This window comes from Xylocopa sonorina, chromosome 4 (genome assembly GCF_050948175.1).
Source record: "Xylocopa sonorina isolate GNS202 chromosome 4, iyXylSono1_principal, whole genome shotgun sequence".
NCBI lineage: Eukaryota > Metazoa > Arthropoda > Insecta > Hymenoptera > Apidae > Xylocopa > Xylocopa sonorina.
The window spans coordinates 14,973,164-14,993,766 of record NC_135196.1 but is presented as its reverse complement, the minus strand read 5'-3'; the positions used below and the strand labels follow the sequence as shown (position 1 = coordinate 14,993,766).

The window sequence follows — 20,603 nt, the reverse complement described above, 5'->3', positions numbered from 1 at the left end:
TTTTATACGTAATTTCGTTAATAGAACAAGCCTGTCGGGGATTTCACTTCTAGTCTACGCGTCGACGATTCGTAATCTCCGTTCTTTTTATACAATGACGTGCTCGTAATTCACGGTGGATTTTCCTTAATTGCCATCCGGAATTTCATCGCGAGGTTTTTTCCAGATCATTGTTTCCGGGTAATATTTCGAATCATCTCGTTCTAGCAGAAAGTCCGAAGGTCAGAAATTGGAGACAGGGTAAAGGTCACCTTCTTTAATTAAAACTTTCTATTTCTAAGTCAACGCTTGCGCGTCAATCGTTTTATTGACAATTTATTTATGAGTGGGAAGCCAATCTTATTGTAATACAATTGCGTCGAAAACGATTTATTTATTTCTCAATTCCACTCTTTGATCAGCTTCGCGAATAAGTTGAACGAGTTTATTCGCAATCTTCTCGTTGCACGCTCCGATCGCGCGTGGTTTCATGATGTCGATCTTCTCCCCTGCAATACAATATCGACGATCTGTTTTTTTAAGAATCTGACTTTTCACATACATACTTATCAAAACTTTTTGCTTTAATCCATAAGGAAAATTTCGCGCATATGTGTGCTTGGAATGCAAATAAGTTAAGTAGGAAGAGAAGGCTCTTGTTTACCCGTTGCACGATCGACAACGACACCACCCGCTTCCGAAATGATTAACGATGCTGCAGCAATATCCCACGTGGAGATTCCTGGCCCCTCGATGCAGTAGGCCTCTACAATTCCCATTGCTACGTAGCACAACGTGAGCGCTGCTACGCCGAGGGTCCTAATGCTGCGAGAAAGTAAATACGCAAGTGTGCAAAACGTGATATCTTGTGCCGTGTATTTTTGCACGAGAGATCAAGGTAACATTGATAATAACAATTAAATTCATTAACTCTCACCCTTGTGCCGCTCGAACAATTGTTTCCAATCTTTCCATTGTTTTTTCTCTCAGATAATCCACTTTTATGAAACCACTTTCATAGCAGACCAAGGCTTTCGAAAAATCTGCAAAGGTACCTGGAGTATTCCTAAAGCGAACTTGAACTTGAACATTTTAAGGAAGAATATTTATTCACCCGAAACATTCGAAACTCTTATCGGTTTATCGTTCAAGAATGCACCGCGACCTTTCCTCGCTGTGAACAGCTGCTCTAGAACAGGATTGTAAATGATACCGATCGCCATCTCTTTCTTAATCGCCAAGCCGATCACGACGCAAGTGTGAGGAAAGCCGTGAATAAAGTTGGTGGTGCCGTCGATCGGATCGATAATCCACGTAGGAGCATCTGTCAACTCTGGAAGCTCCTTACCGGTCGATTCCTCCCCTATAAAACTAACGGGACAGTTCTCTGCTAAACTTTGAAACGTCATCTTTCTTCTTTTTTTCCTTTTTTTTCCACAGATGAACCGTACCTGTGATCGGGAAACTTTGCTTTCAATCGACCAATTATGATATCCTCTATCTTTCGATCGTGTTCCGTTACCAAGTCCCATGCACCTAGCTTCTCATCGATTTTTTTTACACCTTCGACGGCAGCCTTGAGTATCTTTTGTAAAATTACACAGTAATTGCATGTAACAACTAACAATTTCGTTCTACTAAAACATTCGAGAATTAAACGAACGGTAATTGCATAAGAATTTTTCTATAAATGGAAGAGAAGCACGGTGCCGTGCGAAAATCAGATAATGTACATCGCTTATTCGCCACCGCTCAATTCCGGCATTTAGCAGAGCTCATCAATTTCTGATTTATCGTTACGTAAATCATTTAATTTGTACAAATTATATAGTATATATTATATATATATATATATATATTATGTACAAATTTCTTTTCATTTTATTTTATTTTATTTTATTTTATTTTATTGTCGCCACTATCGTTATCGTTACGGTTATTAGTAAAATTACTATAGCTAAATATAGCGTAAATATAAGTATAACAATGAAACTCCATCGTATACAGCAATTATACACGTCTAGTTAAAAGAATATGGAAACAAATAAAACGTTAAATTTGAAAAGTAAAGTAGTAAGACGCTCCCGTTTGTTTATAGAGGCAGTAATAAATATTCTTGCAGCTCGCGGAATGCGTTATCTGATTTGAAAGACGTGTACTCGGTACGCTTATATTTTATAAGTTTACTCAATCATTACGATTTATCACGATTTTATTGCTGCACTGCCACTAAATATCTATAAATTCAATTGGACGTGTTTATTCAAATTATAATTAGATATTAATCAAAGCTGAAAAGTCGGTTTTGTCCCTGTACAGTACGAATAAGTAGACGTGTGCTTACTTGGCCAGCGTCACGAGCCAATTTGATCGCGAAATCGTAGTACACGTCTTCGGTGTAACGTGCCATCTTCTTGGACTTCTTGGTGAACGGCGAGTCGAGTGTCCTCGATGCGAAAACGCATCAACAGGTACTGCGTTCGATGCAACGAAACCACGAACTTTTTATTCCTACTCCTCTAAATTACAACGATATAATCCGTCTCCGCAGATAGACAAATTACGATTCGAGATAACGGGGTTTACACTACGAAGATCTCGACACGTTCGTAGTTCAATCGAGCGATCAATTCAGTGAACAATTGTCTCTGTGGCAATTTGTTACAAGTCTGAGTCTCGCGCAACTGCTTGGAACAGTTTACTCGAGATAAAATGTCATTAATCACTATTACCTTTCTTAGCTCTAAAAACCGAGAACTCGAACAGTTTGAGCTGAAATTAGTCGAGAGTAAATAAACCTACCTATCGCGTTATTCGCTACTTAATCCCTCTTTGTTGCGTGAAACTGGAACGGGAAGTGGTAAGAAAAAAAAGAGAGAGAGAAAACTTTGGACCGTTAATTTATGAGATTGACATTAGGCCTCTTACCCCGCAAGCTATTCGTTACGATTATGTAAGGAACGAAATTCCTCGTTTTACACTCGCTAACGAAGCTTACCTAAAATTTCTTTTCTTCTCTTTCTTCTTCTTTCAAATTCTACCTCGACAGATTGAAAATGAACAACGTACAAGTATCGTTCGTTGCGAAACGTTCGAGCATTCTTATTAGATTTTCGCTTGCCTATAATATTACGTTGACCGTGAAATTTTGCAATCGCAATTCGCAAATTTGCAATCGCAATGAATCGCTATTATTCCTTTATTCAACCTTCGGTTCCACTTTTGCGTTTCTACAGCTACAAATAATGCGCTCCCGCTTCGTGTACGTACGCTGGAGCGCAAATTCTTAACAACGATCTAGGAATTATTTTAAAAAAAACTATAACTATTGACTAGAATAATTGAGCCATTTTTTGTTTACTTTTTTTTTGTACAATCAATAGATTCAGTTTTGCGTAATCCATACTCGATCAAGCCCTCGTCAGTCTCTTCCGCAATATCTTCAAATCGGTGGAAACGATTAATTGCCTTAGTTCCGACGCCAGCGTGTCATTCGCCGCCGCGATTGTGTTCGGTTTCATCAAATTATATGCTTCCTCTGCAAACAATCGGTTGTAGTTATTCAAATGATCGTTCGCATCCACTCGTGTTCTCTCCCACTTTACCTTTAGTGTCGATTACCGTTCCACCTGCTTCGCGTATGATTAATACCCCCGCTGCAACGTCCCAAGAACGAAGGTTGTCCATTTGAAAGCAATCCAACGCGCCTTTCGCTACATAAGCCAGAGCCATAGCAGCCGATCCCATGAACCTAACTCTGAACGTTTCCAAACAAATGTTGTTACCAATCGTCTCACTAATTTTTAAACGCGTGCAACATTCGCGTCTAAGTTGGATGCTCACCCTAGCGTGGCTTTATTAACCGCATCGAATCTGCCTGCTTTTACATCTCGATTCTTCGAGGTCGACCGTAATGAGAACAATTCGTATTCTATCAAAGCCGTTTTCAATTCTGAAGCGGGTACAGATTGTATCGGTATAAGTCTATCTTACAGAAATCACGTTGTTATCGATAAAAGATACCATTACCGGTGACGTTGGAAGTTTTAATAGGTTTCTCATTCAAATACGCTCCTTCTCCTTTAATCGCGGTATACAACTCCGACATTAACGGATTGTAAATAATTCCTATCACCATTTCCTTAGATATCGTTAAACCAACAGAGATGCAAGTAAACGGGTGAGAATGCACGAAATTGATGGTCCCGTCTATCGGATCTATAATCCAGGTGGGTTTGTCCGTCAACACCGGTGTCTCATTCGAGCTAGCCATCGTTTCTTCTCCGATAAATCTGTTATGTAAATCATTCGATTGATTAGTCAATCGTATAGTAGAAAAAACCTGTTCTATCTACATAGGTGGGACGATGTCTATTAAATATTATAGGGTAGGGTTAAGAGGACTTACTCGTGATCGGGGAATTTCTCTTTCAGACCTTTGATCAACACATTCTCGATTTTTTTATCGTAGTCGGTCACCAAGTCCCAATCGTGCCCCTTCGATTCTACGATCTTGTGTCCTTCGAAGCCGCATTTAAATATCTAACGAGAGAATGAAAAGTCGATAAAAGTTATCTGATAAATGATAGCTTGAAGATAAGTAAAAACAAATCGTTCGCGTGAGGTTATTCGCATTAAGTTTCTCGTAACTTCCAGTCGATCGTTGTTTCGAACGATTCGTTTCATAGCCGTTCAGAAAATTTATTCTGATCGAGAATGCGCTTACAGACTCGATTATTGATCAAGATTGTGTCCGATTCGAAATGATCTCGTTTGAATCGAGATATGCGTGCGCACGTTTATTTTTTTCCAATTTTTAATAGACCACTTCGGATTCCACTAGTGAGAGAAAATAATTGTCTACGACTCACCTCGCCTGCCTTCAATGTTAGCTCTTTGGCGCACTCGAAATAATTCTTGATATTCACTTCGGTGGACATTATGATCACCGGTGCTGAGGCTTTCGACAAAATGACTAATCTATTGAGCTTACGAACAGTGCGCTGGTATCCTCTTATCTCTATCTTCAGAGATACAGAATTACGCAAATGGTATAGGTAGCTCGACGTAAACACTCGAAAGTAATTGCACGTTTGAATGGCCGCATCGAACGGGTGTTATCCTAAATTGTTATGCATAGACGTTACCCTAAAAGGCTCGAGGTATTTGCGTGCGATCGAAACCCGTGAGTTTCAAGTTTGCCGATTTCCGATCGTACAGTACGGAGAACCTTTTCTCGAAACAAATGATTTGCCAATTACTTTAATGATAAATTTCATACTCTCGGAAAGAATCCTGATCGATGCGTACATTTCTCCCGATGTTGCAGAATCAAGGTGGACCCGGCGGGCAAGTTGGGCAAAACTCTAGTTCACAGCAAGGTCCAGGAGGGCCGATGGGGTCGGGGCAAATGGGACCAAATGGACCTCAAGGAACGTCTCACATGATGCAATCTGGACCAAACCAGATGAGTTCAAATGGACCGGGACAGATGAGCGCGGGTGGACCTGGTCAAATGGGTCCCGGAGGACCTCAAATGGGTCCCGGCGGTCCAGGATCGATTGGCCCTAGCCACATGGGCCAAGGAGCTGGGGGACCACAGGGAGGACCACCTCACATGGTACAAGGTCCTAATCAGATGGGGCCAGGAAACGGTCCTGTACCTGGCTCGCAAATGGGTTCCGGCGGGCCTCCGAATTCTCAAATGATTCCTGGTGGACCGGGCCACATGAGTGGTCCACCTGGACCAAGTCACATAAACGCAGGTGGACAACCAGGGCCGGGTCACATGAGTTCGAGCGGCCCACCTGGACCGGGACATATGAACACTAATGGCCCACCAGGATCGGGACACGTCGGTACGAGTGGCCCACCGGGATCGGGACACATGAACGCTACAGGACCGCCAGGTTCGGGCCATATGAATGCCAGTGGCCCGCCTGGGAGTCATCTGAACAGCGGACCGCCCATTCCGAGTCACATGAACGCGGGTGGTCCGCCAGGATCCGGGCACATGAGCGCCACTGGGCCAGGGACTCATCTAGGCCCCGGAGGACCAGGTCAAATGCAACCAGGTGGTCCTGGTGCGCATACCATGGGACCGGGTGGTTCGAATCAAATGGATCCTGGTGGCCCGAATCAAATGGTGCCGAACAGTCAGTCTCCGATGGGGCCTAATTCTATGGGACCGATTGGTCCAGGAGCACAGATAAGTCCAAACGGGCCTGGGCAAATGGGTCACAATGGACACGCGCAAATGGGTCCAAACGGTCCCGGGCAAATGAGCATGGGAAGTTCTTCGTCGCAAATGGGAATGGGAGGACCTGGAAATCAATTGGGTCCAGGCGGACCAGGTAATCAAATGGGTCCAGGAAACGGACCTGGAGGACAATTAGGTCCGAATAGCCTCGGACAGATAGGACCGGGAAGTGGTCCTGGAAATCAGATGCCACCAGGGAACGGACCCGGAGGGCCTATGGGTCCTGGAAGCGGTCCTGGTGGGCAGATGGCATCGAGCGGCGGTCCTGGAGGGCAGATGGGTCCTGGAAGTGGTCCAGGAGGTCAAATAGGACCGGGAAGCGGCAGTGGAAATCAGATGGGACCAGGAAATCCTCCTGGAAATTCGATAGCGCAAGGAAACGGACCTAATGGACCGATGGGTCCAGGGAATGGACCGGCTGGTCAAATGGGACTAGGCAGTGGACCCGGTGGGCAAATAGGTCCTGGGAATGGTCCGACTAGTCAAATGGGACCTGGAAGTGGTCCAGGTTCACAGATGGGCCCAACTGGACAAATGGGACCCAGTGGCCCTGGAGGACAAATGGTCCCAGGTGGTCCAGGAGGGCAAATACCGTCGAGCGGTCCTGCGAACCAGATGGGACCTGGTGGTCCGGGTAATCAAATGGGACCAGGTGGACCGAATAGCCAGCTAGGTCACGGTGGTGCTGGGAATCAAATGGGGCCAAATGGTCCAGCCGGACAACCATCCTCTGGTCCAATGGGTCCTGGCCCACAAAATCAGCAACTCGTTCCTGGAGGTTCAGCGCCAATTGGTCCTGGCACACCGGTAAATCAGATGAGTCAAACAGGACCGGGTCAGATTGGTCCCACTGGACCAGGTGGCCCACCGGGTGCTGGACAGGAGAACTTAAACGCTTTACAGAAGGCTATCGACTCGATGGAAGAGAAAGGACTTCAGGAAGATCCGCGTTATTCTCAATTGCTCGCTCTGAGAGCTCGCCAAGGCACCATAGGAGAGAAACAAACGTTTAGCTCGCAACAATTACAACAATTACGGTACGTGATGTACATCACGTTGACGCATCGATTGATTATTTAATATGATTAATTGTATTACTTATCCGGAGGAATTAATATTCGATGTAATAATTATTTGTAGAGTACAAATAATGGCATATCGATTATTGGCAAGAAATCAACCACTGTCACAACAACTTGCACTTGCCGTACAAGGTAATTATTAGCCAAAAGTATTTATTATTCCTTTTATCTTAGGTGACTACTCTATCTTTTGTATCGCTTTGCTCGCATATGTTCTTGTGTTCTGTTCGCGCATTATCTGCATTATGTAGTTACATGTGATATGCTTTAATTTTGTTTATTCTACATTTCAATAGCCAGTGTTCATTTAACATTGCTGTGTATTATGTGAATTGTTTACGTTTTATATTTTAAGTTATATTCAGCGGATCAGCTGCTGTGTACATTATACGCCTAAAATTATACTTCTCCTTGTCTACATGATTTATTAACGGAATGTATTACGAGTATTTTCTATTTGTGATTGGATGTATTCGTCGTGCATTCGTACCATGAAAGTACAAAAGTAGAGTAGGATGATCCACGGTGAGGTTTGATGTAAGGTTAATGTAAATAGGTGGAGCACCTCCTCCTCCAGGTATGGTACAACGCCCTCCTATAGATCCAACTCAAGGACCTGCTACGACTGCAGGTCCACAAATTTCTGGACCAAATGTGATCGGACCCGCAGCTCCACCGAGGCCAGGTTGCCAGACACCGCAGCAGCAACAACAGCAACAGCCCCCTCAACCAGGCACCAAGACCAACAGAGTAACAAGCGTGGCAAAACCTGCCGGTTTAGATCCTTTACTTATTCTACAGGAACGTGAAAACAGGTATTCATTTAAATAACGAACAACGAGAATAATTTTGATACATTACATTGGCCACCATTTTCAAATATTAGTGTTCAGATAATCTTACTGTTCAGCACATATAATATGCTAGACAAAAATATAATGAAAATTCTTCGATTCTCCAAGTAATGATACCCTTTTGCAATTGTCTTATGAAATCTTAAATAGTGTATTCTGTACACTACAAGTATTACCTAACTATATGAATAATTTTAATCAGATCGCTGGAGCTATTAATTAGAAACTTTTTTGATTGTTTTATAATTTGTTTTGAGACATTTTTTTAGATATCTATAATTGTAAATATGTAACTGTCCTAGAGTGGCAGTACGTATAGCGTTACGCATGGAACAATTGAGTAATATGCCGACCAATATGCCGGAAGATCTTCGTATTCAGGCACAAATTGAGCTACGGATGCTTAGGGTACTGAATTTCCAAAGACAACTGCGATCGGAGGTAATTGCGAAAAACGTTACTAATATCTGAACAATATCTACGATTAATCGTTCCAGTCCCCTATAGTTAATTTCATTGTCGTGTTCAGATCTTAGCGTGTACTCGAAAGGATACTACTTTAGAAACTGCAGTCAACGTAAAAGCGTATAAACGTACAAAGAGACAGGGTCTTAGAGAAGCTAGGGCTACTGAGAAGCTTGAGAAACAACAGAAATTAGAAGCTGAACGTAAGCGTAGGCAAAAACATCAAGTAATTATAGTTTTCTCTTTTTATTCGAGTCACGGTTAAACTTAACGATAAAAAATTACAAACAATTCTTTCATTTCCTATTTTAAAAGGAATTTCTCAGTTCTGTACTGCAACATGGTAAAGATTTCAAGGAATTCCATCGAAATAATGTGGCCAAGTTGGCTAGGTTGAACAAAGCTGTTCTTAATTATCATGCGAATGCGGAAAGAGAACAGAAGAAAGAGCAAGAGCGTATTGAGAAGGAACGTATGAGACGTCTTATGGCCGAAGACGAGGAAGGTTACAGGAAGCTGATCGATCAGAAGAAAGATAAACGACTAGCATTCCTATTGTCTCAAACAGATGAATATATCAGTAATCTTACTGAAATGGTGAAACAACACAAGATAGAACAAAAAAGGAAACAAGTGGAAGAACAGAAACGTAAAAAGGTATGTATTTTACCTTTTTCTAACCAGAGGACCTCCGCGTCTTTTAGCATTTGTCTCGACAAATAAACAAGTATAAAGAACTGAACGTGAACAACAAACAATACTATTTCAGAAAAAGAAGAAAATGCAAGATGGCGAAGGTGGTGAAGATGGGAATGCCAATGAAGATACTCGTGTCGGAGTTATCGAAACGGCTACTGGTCGTACATTAACTGGGGAAGAAGCTCCGCTGATGAGCCAGCTTTCAGCTTTCTTGGAATCCCATCCGGGATGGGAACCGATTGAGTCGGAAAGCGAAGATGATGACGACGATGATGACGACGAAAATGATGGCGAAGAAAAAGGCGACAGTAAAGAAAAATCTGCGGGAGACTCTGAAGAGGATAAAGTTAAGAAAACTATACACAAAGCCAAAGTGGAGGACGATGAATATAAAACCGAAGAACAAACATATTACAGTATTGCGCATACAGTGCACGAAGTAGTAACGGAGCAAGCATCCATTATGGTCAATGGAAAATTGAAGGAATATCAAATAAAGGGCTTGGAATGGTTAGTCTCGTTGTTCAACAATAATCTTAACGGTATACTTGCCGATGAAATGGGTCTCGGTAAAACTATTCAAACGATAGCTTTGGTCACGTACCTTATGGAGAAAAAGAAAGTCAATGGACCATTCCTTATAATTGTACCTTTGTCAACGTTGTCGAATTGGGTTTTGGAATTTGAGAAATGGGCTCCTAGTGTCGTAGTCGTGTCGTACAAAGGTTCACCCGCCGGTAGAAGAGCGATTCAATCTCAAATGAGAGCTACCAAATTCAATGTTCTACTTACTACGTACGAATATGTTATTAAAGATAAGGGAGTTCTAGCTAAATTACAGTGGAAGTATATGATCATCGACGAAGGTCATAGAATGAAAAATCATCACTGCAAGTTAACTCAAGTGCTAAACACGCATTATTTGGCTCCTCATAGACTCCTGTTGACGGGAACACCGTTGCAAAATAAATTACCCGAACTGTGGGCATTGTTAAATTTCTTACTTCCCTCGATCTTTAAATCTTGTAGTACCTTCGAGCAATGGTTCAATGCTCCGTTCGCAACTACTGGCGAAAAAGTCGAACTGAACGAAGAAGAAACTATTCTTATTATTCGTCGATTGCATAAAGTACTGCGGCCATTCCTATTAAGACGTTTGAAGAAAGAAGTCGAGTCGCAGCTACCAGACAAAGTCGAATACATTATTAAATGCGATATGTCTGGGCTACAAAAAGTTCTTTATAAACACATGCAGAGCAAAGGTGTATTGTTAACTGACGGTTCGGAAAAGGGTAAGCAGGGTAAAGGAGGCGCGAAGGCTTTGATGAACACTATCGTGCAGTTAAGGAAATTGTGTAATCATCCGTTCATGTTCCAAGCAATCGAAGAAAAATATTCCGAGCACGTTGGTGCGCAAGGATCTGGTGTAATTACAGGGCCCGATTTGTATCGTGCGTCTGGCAAATTTGAACTGTTAGATCGTATTTTACCAAAATTGAAAGCAACAAATCACAGAGTGCTATTGTTCTGTCAGATGACACAGTTGATGACAATTATGGAAGATTATCTAAACTGGAGAGGATTTATGTATTTGCGATTAGATGGAACGACAAAAGCCGAAGACAGAGGAGATCTATTGAAGAAATTCAACGATCCTGGGTCGGAGTATTTCTTATTCTTGCTGTCGACGCGTGCTGGTGGTCTTGGATTAAATTTACAAGCTGCGGACACTGTTATCATTTTCGACTCGGATTGGAATCCTCACCAAGACTTGCAGGCGCAAGACAGAGCGCACAGAATTGGCCAGAAAAATGAGGTACGCGTACTTAGATTGATGACGGTTAATTCCGTCGAAGAGAGAATATTAGCTGCGGCCCGATATAAACTGAATATGGATGAGAAAGTCATACAAGCAGGAATGTTCGACCAAAAATCCACCGGCTCTGAACGGCAACAGTTTCTGCAAAGTATCTTACACCAGGATGATGCTGAAGACGAGGAAGAGAACGAGGTACCGGATGACGAGACGGTTAATCAGATGATCGCGCGAACAGAGGGTGAATTCGAAATATTCCAAAAATTGGATTTAGAGCGAAGAAGGGAGGAAGCTAAGTTAGGGCCAAACAGAAAATCTCGATTGCTAGAGGAAGCTGAGTTACCGGATTGGTTGGTCAAGGACGACGACGAAGTTGAGAGATGGACGTACGAAGAGGACGAGGATCGATTCCTTGGTCGGGGCTCGAGGCAGCGAAAGGAAGTTGATTATACGGATAGTTTAACCGAAAAAGAATGGCTCAAGGCAATCGATGACGACGGTGCTGAATACGAAGAGGAAGAGGAAGATGATAAGAAGAAGAAGAAAACGCGGAAACGGAAGAAAAAAGGCGAAGAGGACGACGAGCCTATGCCGAAGAAACGAAGAGGAGCGGGGTCCTCGATCGATCCAAAGATAAAGCGAGCCATGAAAAAGTTGCTTATGGTTGTTGTCAACTACACCGACAGCACTGACGGGAGACTGCTTAGCGAGCCATTTATGAAATTACCATCCAGAAGGGAATTGCCAGATTATTATGAGATTATTAAAAAACCTTTGACCATCAATAAATTGCTTCAGAAGATCGAGGAAGGAAAGGTAAAGTATACATTATTTTTTCAAACGCTCGCAATGAGGAGATTGCTATATTTATATTTGCTCTTGTCCTTATCGTAAATTTTATCCTGTTTATCGTAGTATGCGGATTTTGATGATCTCGAGAAAGATTTTATGCAATTGTGTAAAAACGCGCAAATTTATAACGAAGAAGCTTCTTTGATACACGAAGATTCCATTGTCTTGCAATCCGTATTTACGAATGCTCGTCAACGTATCGAAGAAGAAGGGAATAATTCAGATATGGATGATAAAGGTATCTTTTTATAGTTACTTTATATATCGTTAACAATTAAGGAAAGTGATTGAGAAAAGAAGAAATGAGAAATTATCATGTTTTTATAAGGTGAAGGCGAAGAGGGATCCGATGCAGATTCAAGTGTGAGAATGAAAATTAAATTAAAAGGAAGGAAAGGAGAAGGTAGAGGTGGTCGAAGGAAAAGAGTCACTAAAAAGTATATATCCGACGACGATGATGATGCCGATGATAATTGAAAATTTTATGCGAATTTTTTAAATATACAAGATAATAGATAAGATAAGTTCAATTTAGCTATTTCAAATTGAATTGACATCCCTATACCTAACTGTTATCGTGTAACTAAACTGTCCAAGATATCAGAAGAGAATGTGACTAAATGTTATAACTTGATTATAGTATTAAAGTACTATTATTAGTCAAGTTATAAATTTCTAAAATCGTCGATGCTCTGATAATTGCATCGCACTGTTTACACTGCGAAAGTGAACTCTGTAGATTTGGTATAAAAAGTGGCACGAATTGGGATAAATAGGTAATAGATATAATAATTTTTTTATTTGAAACAAATGTACGTGCAACTTATAATGTACAATGTATAGTAAGATTTAGAGAGCATCCCATTTAAGTAACATTAGAATTTTATTTCAACTGTGAGATAAGTTGTACATTTTGAATTTGAACACGTTTCTTGTCTTAACAAATTTTATATTCGTAAATGAAACCGATACGAATGTTAACGAAACGTTTTGAAAGTACCCATCAGAAAAAAATAATAAAATTTGAATGAAATTGAAACTATGTATATTCTATGCTTGATGATGTTGGCAGGTAAATGATTTATTTAATACCATTCGATGCATCGTGCACAACATCGTTAAAACTTTATCATCGACTGACATTTTATTATTAATACGCGCTAATATATTAATTAAGAAACAATAAATATCCAAAAAAAAAGTGTTACTATTGAAACTTTATTTTTTAATATACCTCGATATAAGTTAAGGGGAGATGTTAATTATTTTTCTTCTATGAATCTGAATAACGGTTGAATATTTTTAATTATTCAATGAATGAGAGAATATTGCATATAGATACATACGATACAAGACAATTTATTTAATTTACAGTACATTATGACTTAATCTATATAAATGTAATTAATAAATAAATGTTAACAGATTGTAATTGGCATTATATGTAAATAACTGATGCTACGCCAAATAGTGTTTCATAAAGTCAAAGGTTCCAGAAGGACGTCTTTATTCAATTGAGAAAATACCTTTACAATCTCTTTATTTATGTAATTACTTAATTCTGCCAAAGTCGTAAAACTTTATCTTTTCCTCCAGATACGACGCGCAACCCATCTGGGGACCAATCCACTGCATAAATTTCATCAGCATGGCCAGGTAAATCTTGACAAAGCTTTTTTGTTTTTAAACTCCACACTAAAAACAATTTTCAATTAAAGCTATATATCAACGCGTACGTTACAATTGTTACATTGATCGGTCATTTCCACACCCGTTTGTTTTTTCACTTACCCTTTAAGGTAGAGTCCGCACTGCCACTAACAAGTAGACGAGAATCAGCGCTCCACGAAATTGAGTACACAGCTTGCACATGTCCTCTTAACGAAGTTATATACTTTCCCGTATTTGATTCCCATAATTTTATAGATTTATCAAATGAAGCAGACGCAATTATACGACCATCGGGTGAAAACTTCACATCGTTGATTAGTTGTTGGTGCCCCGTCATTCTTGCTAAAATATAGAATAATACTATTAGTATTTTTACCTTACGATGATCACACTATTGTTCGTATATAACAATACAATAATACCAATGAATTTCTTTTCCCTTTCTGGCTTCCATAGGTACAATGTAAAATCGTCAGAACCGGAAACAAGTATCTCTTCCCCTACAGATTCGTAACATTTCTTTGCACAGTCCACAGGACTTCCAGTCTTTTCTTGGCTCTTTCCAGGGTTGAACGATCCACATCTAAGCACGTAATCTACATTTAGTGCTAGAGTATTCACCCAATGCGCGTGACCTTCTAAAGTTCTACACAGGATCCCCTAAATGTTCAGATTTCAATGAGATATTAGATAAAACTTACAACACGGTCAGAAGATTTTTCCTTTTACTTAAAGCTTACATCCTCAGCTCTCCACACTTTAATAGTCCTATCTTGAGAAGCAGAATAAATGAGACCCCTTCCTCCCCATTTAACGCACGTCACGGATTTAGTATGACCAGAAAGGGTACGAACGGTTTGAGAACGTACTGTGTCCCATATCTTCAAGTCGCAATCTTTTGAAGAGCTAACTAAATACTGGCATTCAGGATTACTGTGAAACGGCTCCCAACATAAACAAGTTACCCACATTTTATGTCCTAACATTGCTCTGCCTAGAAATTAATTACCATCAAACATTACATAAACTACTGGTTCACATTTTCGTTGAAGATAAATCATTAAAATGCATCACCTATCTGCTTTCCTGTCTTTGGATCCCACAATAAAATTGTACCATTTTTACATGCAGACGCGAGTTTAGTCCCGCATGGAGACCATGATATGCATAACACCCAATGCTTATGCCCTTCGCAGGTATAATACGGAGTCTGTGTATATATATCCCAAAATCGAACCGTTGTATCTCCAGAACCACTAGCTAGACGCGTTCCATCCGGGGAAAAGGCAACTGATATTACAGCCTCCTTGTGACCTAGATACGATAAACATTTTCATTTGATGCAACACAGTGGACATCAGCATAATATATAAAATTGTATCATCGTATACAATATACCTTCCAATGATCCGGTACATCGAGTAACGGCTCTAACTTTAAAGATTGCTTGTGGCTGATATATAATCTCCACAACATCCTCGCTAATGCTAATACTTTCTTTGATATTATTTCCCAAGCTATCAACGATCTCGCTATCGTTTACATAAAAAACAAAAGGTACTGGTTCTTCGTTCTGCAGAAGTGCATTACAAATAGCTTGTAATTTTGAAACTGTAATATCTACAGGCAAGTCCAGTAAACCACCAGGTAGTATTTCACCTTTATCCGATTTAAAACGACACAAAACTCGTTTATTTTCCATCGTTTCCATCAGTGAACTCTCATCCTTCTGTTCGTTTTCATTTTCATTAATGAATTTTCTTTTACTCATTTTTAAACATGTCGTGTAACTGTATTAAATATTTATCAAAATTATATTTCCCCCCATAGAAGTTCTATTTTAATAGTTATTTAATATTTCAATTCAATTAGTTGTATAAACAAACAGATACATCAGAAACAAATTACGTGTTCAAAACATAACCTCTCTATAATGAATTTTCCACGTGTTGACTATCTTTTATAACAATTTTATTTTTCTTACTGGTGGCGCCATCTCTTCGAAAAGTAGTGAAACTACTCGCCAAATAGTTCCTCTGTTTCTCCGCGAGATGGCGCCACGTGCGCGGCGACAGCCTAGTGGCGCCATCTCTGTGAAAAGCAGTGAAACTACTCACTGAATAGTTCCTCTCTTTGACCGCGAGATGGCGCCACTTGCACTGACCGCCTGCTGGCGCCATCTCGTGGAGAAACTAGGGAACTATTCTGCGAGTAGTTTCACCGCTTTCCACAGAGATGGCGCCACTCGCGCAGTAATTCACTTAGCTGTCGGTAACGATGTGCGAGCAGTTTGAGCACTTTTTACAGAGATGGCGCTAGTAGTCCAAGATGGTCTACTTTGCTGTCGGTAACGATGTGCGATCAGTTTCAGCACTTTTCACGCAGATGGCGCCATGCGTAAAGAAAATCAAGAGGTAAAAGAACTTTATCTTTGTAAATGTTTACGTGCAAGTGTTAAATTAATGAAAGCACGAATTTGTTTATAAAAAAATAAGATTTTGTAAAAGAAATTGTACTATTTTTATTCTAACAAGTCTTGAATATACAATTTTTTCTGTAAAAACAGAAAATTTACATATAATTGCTTAAATTATATAAAAAAACGTTCAACTGTAAATACGTCTCAACATACTTAGATTATTGTACTCGTTTAAACTCTGGGAATACTTCGTACATCACAACTTCAAAAATATCCTACAACAAGAAATGATTGATACAGTGTAATAGAATATATAGTTGGTAAAAATTCATATAACTCTGGATTGCTTACATAAAATAACTGCTTATTTAAATTGACGTTTTGCAAGGAATCGAAAATTTTAATTGCGCCACGTTGAGCACTCTGCGCCCCGACTAAATTAGTTAATACGTCAGGTATATTGTTCAGAAACTGTCTCCGAGCTTCACCTCGAGTTTTCAATTTCTCTTCATCCGTACGAAGATTCGATTCCGATACCAAATGACCATTTGGCCACCAGGACTTGGTAAATAATTGTATGTAATAATGAAGCATAGGTTCTGAGAATACCCACGCAATAGTTTCTCTAATTTGCCTGAACAGTAACAATTGTTATCAATTTTCGTAAATGCTTAGGTTTAAAAATATTTTGGCTATAATACTGTACCTGTTGATAGTACGGCCATAAGTAATTTGAACGAACGTAATTAAGGAACGCCGAAGCCACCTAAATACCCCTCTTAGATCGAAAATTTCTCCTAAAAGCGTATAAAGAGGTTCTGCGATAGCATCCTTATTAATGAGGAGATACGCATCCGTGGCTGATCGTCCGCTATCAGTATCATCTAGTAGTAGTGAATAATCTTCTTCGTCTTCTTTATCACGAATCTCGTTGCTATTGTTAGATCTAAAATCAATTTTCTCAAATAATATTCTTCTACAAGAATCACGTGGAATTGTTATTAACGAAAATGACTACAAACGTTTTAAACAATGTAGATAGAGAAAAGCGAGACTTTTTAGGAGAAGGAGAAGCATATTTCAAATGTTCCGAGCTTGGACTAAGAAATGTATATAATGCCTCGCTTTGATTCAATTTTTCATCTTCTAAAACAAACTGAAAACATTAAAAGTAGTAACAGTTAAAAAAATGTCTAAGTCAGAAGATCCACTATGCTCATATAATATATAAAATTTACATTTAAATACTTTTGTATCTGTGCCTTAGCTTTGTCTAAAGTATTTTTATCTGATTTTCCAAAGAACTTTAACGGTTGTGATGGTAAATCTAAATTTTTCACATTAGGACACAGCTGACGAAGTTTCCTATGAAGGTCTTGAAAGTCTTGTAATTTCCTTAATACAACCCAACCGCTGCATATGCTTTCTTTGTTATCTTCATCCTCTGCCATATGGACAACCAGAACAAATTGTGGAGACTCTCCATTATCTGGTATCTGTTTAAAGAAAAAAAAGAAAATAGTGATTAATACGGGAATAATTATCAGTATCATAAATCGGACGAATCGAACTTTATTTACTTCCGCACTTTGCACTTCCGCTCTCCAATGGCTCAAATGTTCTGCCCACATTTCAGTGTGCGTTAAATGTGCTTCTAACTGCCTTTTCTGACTTTGCAAGCATTCAACCTCTTTAGCTAAAAAATTTAAAACTTTACTCTCTGGTTTCAACGAAGATTTCAATGCTTGCAAAGCCTGCATTTTGTTATTCAATTTTTCTTGTAACTGGTCCAACTTGCTGCGGGCATAGTTTGAATGTTCTCCAACAAGTAAAGATATATTCTCTGATAATGTATCATTTCCTATATGACGATCCTCTGCTAGATCTAAAAATTTTATATCGTTAATAAATATTTAATATTACAGTTACACTTTTATATCGGTAACTTTAACACTAACCATCTGTTCTCTCGTTGAGCAAAGCTTTTTGCATGTTTTTGTACTGTTCGCTAACTACAAACGATGGATAATACTTTTCTTCTAAAGTCTTAACAACGGTATCTTGTACTTCATAAAACACGCTAGGACCTATATCACCTAGCAAAAAGCTTTCCATTTTCTTCCGAATGGTTCTATCAACTCTTATCTCAGCAGTGGGAGATGTTATATAGGTGTAAAAAATTTCAGCTCCCAATTGATGCCAATTAGATTTATCTGCGCTACGTAATTCTTGAACTGCTGCCCAATACCTGATTAAATCTTGACTAGCAACTTGTTCAAGAAATTGTGAAAGGTAACGCCTGCCAATCACGTTGTTTAAAATATACTGCAACGGTAAAATTCTTTCTTCCGTAACTACTGCTGCATCAGTAACATCGCTAGCCTATAAAATATTGTCGTCTAAAATATAATAATAATAATAACAATAATAATAATAATAATAATAATAATAATAATAATCATTATTATTATTTGTTAAGTAAAGATGAATTTTATAACCTGAACAGGATATCCATTCCATCCTAATGATTGCATGTGACATTCACATGTGTTTTTTGCATATGTTAGTTGACTGATGTACCTTTTCAACTTGCGGGCTTGTATGGCATCAGATTTACCAAGTGCATTACTATCTGGATCTAAACCTTGTGCTCTTCTAACATTTTGCACTGTTGTAGCTTGCATTATTTCAGTGACAATATTATATCTGATATGCTTTAATACCTCCAAGTCTGTAGAACTTTTAATCATACGAATAAAATCCTCAAATGATTCGGCGTATTCATATGTTTTTCTATGCATTGCTTCTGCTAGCTGTTGTTGATCGATATATGATAATATTTTCCGATTTATGTAATCTGGGTTTGTTATCAAGTCTATTGCTGGTTTCAATACTAAAAAAAAAAATACAAAGCATGATATATGATAAAATTATATATCAAATATCCAGATGGTGTTACCACTTTAACTTTTAAACTCTACATTTTGAATCGATGAATATCTTATACTAATTAATAAATAAATAATTTTACTTTATACTTACTTTTACATGCAAGAACTTCCCTTAATAAATATTTCATCGGTGCCAGTGAATAACAAGGCGGTAACAAAAATAAAATGTACAGTTCACTAACTTTCCTTAAGTAGTCTAATTCAGTAGTAGGTGACATTAGATGAGCCGACAATATAAATACTGGATCTTCACCTTCTGACCTATGCATTCGTGTTGACAAAATTATTTTGCAGCAAATGTGAGAGCAAATAAGAATGTTTGGTCAAACTTACGAAGCAGTTTGAGCAATCCTAATTTTCTCAAAATGAAATGTAATTTTATTTACTATATTGCAAACAACTAATTTTGTAGGGTCCAGTTTTGATAAACGATCATGAAGAGTCTGAATCGCACCCCATGTATCTTGCTTCATATTATCTATTATTTGCTCGGAATTGAAAGCTAATTCGTCCAACCAAAGGCCAACAAAGTCCTGGAAAACTAAGTCCAATAAATTTTGCAAAGCTCCATCCACCATACGAGTAAACACCAATGGGTATCTTGCATGTCTTTTGGTGTTTGTAGTTTTAGCAACATATCCTTTCTGAAATAACAATATATGTATAACTTAAATTATATTTAATAGATTTATAATCGAAAATATTTCAATTATAGAAAAATAATCTATAATCTTGGAATCAATAGATAAATGATATAAAATTTTTATATTTAATATCAGTTATCTTATCTATATCTGAATGCACTAATACAAAAGACAATAAAACATAAATATCTCAATCTTATAATAAAAGCGTAAAATATTTTCTACTAGTAAGTTAAAATAATAATCTACTACCTGCTCTAATATTTGATAGACAATGTTTGAAGGATGACTTCCAAGTTGGTCTCAAACAATTCTCTCCTAAACAATCTTCTCTTTTGAAAAACTTACTGAATAATGATATTTTACATTAATAACTAGTTAGTAAGGCTGAAGGAAACATTTGTACAAAGAAAGAGTTGCTCAAAGCCAGCTCAGAAATCATCCCTTAAACATTGTCTAGCAAACATTCCAAGCACTTTGCATGGATACAAACCATTAATAGATTATGAAACGCATCCATCTCTGCTATTGTTTTTATAGTAGTTGCTCCAGTTTGATGTTTCGGAGAGAGAGCAATATTTATAAACATAACGATTAAACATCCCAGGAAGAAACAAGATATAGTTAGCATACCAAATACATAGCACCATAACAAATTATTCCAATAGAAGAACGCAGTTATAATTGGTATATAAAGAATACCGGACCACATCGTCTTGGATTTTAATTTTAATCGCGTGACAATCAATAATGTACCTTCAGTTTCATAATTTTTTATACCATCACGCGTATGCACCGTGGAATGAAACGAACAATATCAATAATACAGTCATCTTCTTGGTGGTTTAAAACTTGTCAAGCTTCACGCGTTTAGAATTTACACAAATGTAACATATATCGCTTGACAAACAA

General features: G+C 38.6%; 5 protein-coding genes across 7 annotated transcripts in view; 1 reads left to right on the top strand and 4 right to left on the bottom strand.

The window, feature by feature from the left end:
• Nucleotides 1-12,530, top strand: part of Brm (ATP-dependent helicase brm) — a 254,808-nt gene extending 242,278 nt beyond the window's left edge. For 2 of the 3 annotated variants that reach the window (XM_076894079.1, XM_076894078.1), the window contains 9 exons: nucleotides 5,309-7,275; nucleotides 7,379-7,452; nucleotides 7,877-8,135; nucleotides 8,477-8,615; nucleotides 8,704-8,865; nucleotides 8,955-9,296; nucleotides 9,409-11,970; nucleotides 12,070-12,244; nucleotides 12,335-12,530. In XM_076894079.1, coding sequence (XP_076750194.1) covers nucleotides 5,309-7,275; nucleotides 7,379-7,452; nucleotides 7,877-8,135; nucleotides 8,477-8,615; nucleotides 8,704-8,865; nucleotides 8,955-9,296; nucleotides 9,409-11,970; nucleotides 12,070-12,244; nucleotides 12,335-12,483 — 5,829 coding nt within the window. In that variant the 3' untranslated portion in view covers nucleotides 12,484-12,530. The remainder of the gene's footprint in view (nucleotides 1-5,308; nucleotides 7,276-7,378; nucleotides 7,453-7,876; nucleotides 8,136-8,476; nucleotides 8,616-8,703; nucleotides 8,866-8,954; nucleotides 9,297-9,408; nucleotides 11,971-12,069; nucleotides 12,245-12,334) is intronic. The other variant, XM_076894080.1, reaches the window with a different exon arrangement.
• LOC143423039 (uncharacterized) lies at nucleotides 345-2,476 on the bottom strand. The gene is made up of 6 exons (XM_076894090.1): nucleotides 2,324-2,476; nucleotides 1,431-1,564; nucleotides 1,094-1,350; nucleotides 917-1,022; nucleotides 644-804; nucleotides 345-488 (listed from the first exon to the last, which is right to left on the bottom strand). The coding sequence occupies exons 1-6, from the start codon at nucleotides 2,387-2,389 to the stop codon at nucleotides 370-372; spliced, it is 843 nt and encodes a 280-aa protein (XP_076750205.1). The 5' UTR covers nucleotides 2,390-2,476; the 3' UTR covers nucleotides 345-369.
• LOC143423037 (uncharacterized) lies at nucleotides 3,355-4,971 on the bottom strand. Its single transcript, XM_076894088.1, has 6 exons — nucleotides 4,851-4,971; nucleotides 4,388-4,521; nucleotides 4,009-4,271; nucleotides 3,823-3,931; nucleotides 3,585-3,736; nucleotides 3,355-3,517 (listed from the first exon to the last, which is right to left on the bottom strand). The coding sequence occupies exons 1-6, from the start codon at nucleotides 4,917-4,919 to the stop codon at nucleotides 3,390-3,392; spliced, it is 855 nt and encodes a 284-aa protein (XP_076750203.1). The 5' UTR covers nucleotides 4,920-4,971; the 3' UTR covers nucleotides 3,355-3,389.
• Nucleotides 12,531-13,534: 1,004 nt separating the features above from the next.
• Nucleotides 13,535-15,463, bottom strand: Nle (notchless protein homolog 1). The gene is made up of 6 exons (XM_076894104.1): nucleotides 15,076-15,463; nucleotides 14,752-14,991; nucleotides 14,418-14,671; nucleotides 14,100-14,337; nucleotides 13,798-14,019; nucleotides 13,535-13,701 (listed from the first exon to the last, which is right to left on the bottom strand). Exons 1-6 carry the CDS (start codon nucleotides 15,446-15,448, stop codon nucleotides 13,562-13,564), a joined length of 1,467 nt encoding a protein of 488 aa, XP_076750219.1. The 5' UTR covers nucleotides 15,449-15,463; the 3' UTR covers nucleotides 13,535-13,561.
• Nucleotides 15,464-16,314: 851 nt separating this feature from the next.
• Nucleotides 16,315-20,478, bottom strand: LOC143422842 (sorting nexin-25). The gene is made up of 11 exons (XM_076893787.1): nucleotides 20,185-20,478; nucleotides 19,381-19,691; nucleotides 19,139-19,308; nucleotides 18,595-18,989; nucleotides 18,055-18,478; nucleotides 17,677-17,981; nucleotides 17,335-17,592; nucleotides 17,119-17,252; nucleotides 16,803-17,042; nucleotides 16,448-16,730; nucleotides 16,315-16,371 (listed from the first exon to the last, which is right to left on the bottom strand). Exons 1-11 carry the CDS (start codon nucleotides 20,401-20,403, stop codon nucleotides 16,315-16,317), a joined length of 2,796 nt encoding a protein of 931 aa, XP_076749902.1. The 5' UTR covers nucleotides 20,404-20,478.
• Between the last annotated feature and the right edge of the window lie 125 nt (nucleotides 20,479-20,603).

Bases quoted from the DNA above. Each gene is read 5' to 3' on its own strand.
- LOC143423039 (XM_076894090.1), bottom strand. From the start codon at position 2,389: ATGGCACGTTACACCGAAGACGTGTACTACGATTTCGCGATCAAATTG. The intron at 1,565-2,323 runs GTAAGCACACGT...ATTTTACAAAAG, and splicing joins TGGCTCGTGACGCTGGCCAA to ATACTCAAGGCTGCCGTCGA. The intron at 489-643 runs GTAAACAAGAGC...ATTGTATTGCAG, and splicing joins CGTTGTCGATCGTGCAACGG to GGGAGAAGATCGACATCATG.
- LOC143423037 (XM_076894088.1), bottom strand. From the start codon at position 4,919: ATGTCCACCGAAGTGAATATCAAGAATTATTTCGAGTGCGCCAAAGAG. The intron at 3,932-4,008 runs GTAATGGTATCT...TACCCGCTTCAG, and splicing joins TAAAACTTCCAACGTCACCG to AATTGAAAACGGCTTTGATA. The intron at 3,737-3,822 runs GTGAGCATCCAA...GGAAACGTTCAG, and splicing joins GTTAATAAAGCCACGCTAGG to AGTTAGGTTCATGGGATCGG.
- Nle (XM_076894104.1), bottom strand. From the start codon at position 15,448: ATGAGTAAAAGAAAATTCATTAATGAAAATGAAAACGAACAGAAGGAT. The intron at 14,992-15,075 runs GTATATTGTATA...TATCGTATCTAG, and splicing joins ATGTACCGGATCATTGGAAG to GTCACAAGGAGGCTGTAATA. The intron at 14,338-14,417 runs GTAAGCTTTAAG...CTGAACATTTAG, and splicing joins AAGTGTGGAGAGCTGAGGAT to GGGATCCTGTGTAGAACTTT.
- LOC143422842 (XM_076893787.1), bottom strand. From the start codon at position 20,403: ATGTGGTCCGGTATTCTTTATATACCAATTATAACTGCGTTCTTCTAT. The intron at 17,982-18,054 runs GTTAGTGTTAAA...TAAAATTTTTAG, and splicing joins GCTCAACGAGAGAACAGATG to ATCTAGCAGAGGATCGTCAT. The intron at 17,043-17,118 runs GTTTGTAGTCAT...AATTGATTTTAG, and splicing joins CTATCTACATTGTTTAAAAC to ATCTAACAATAGCAACGAGA.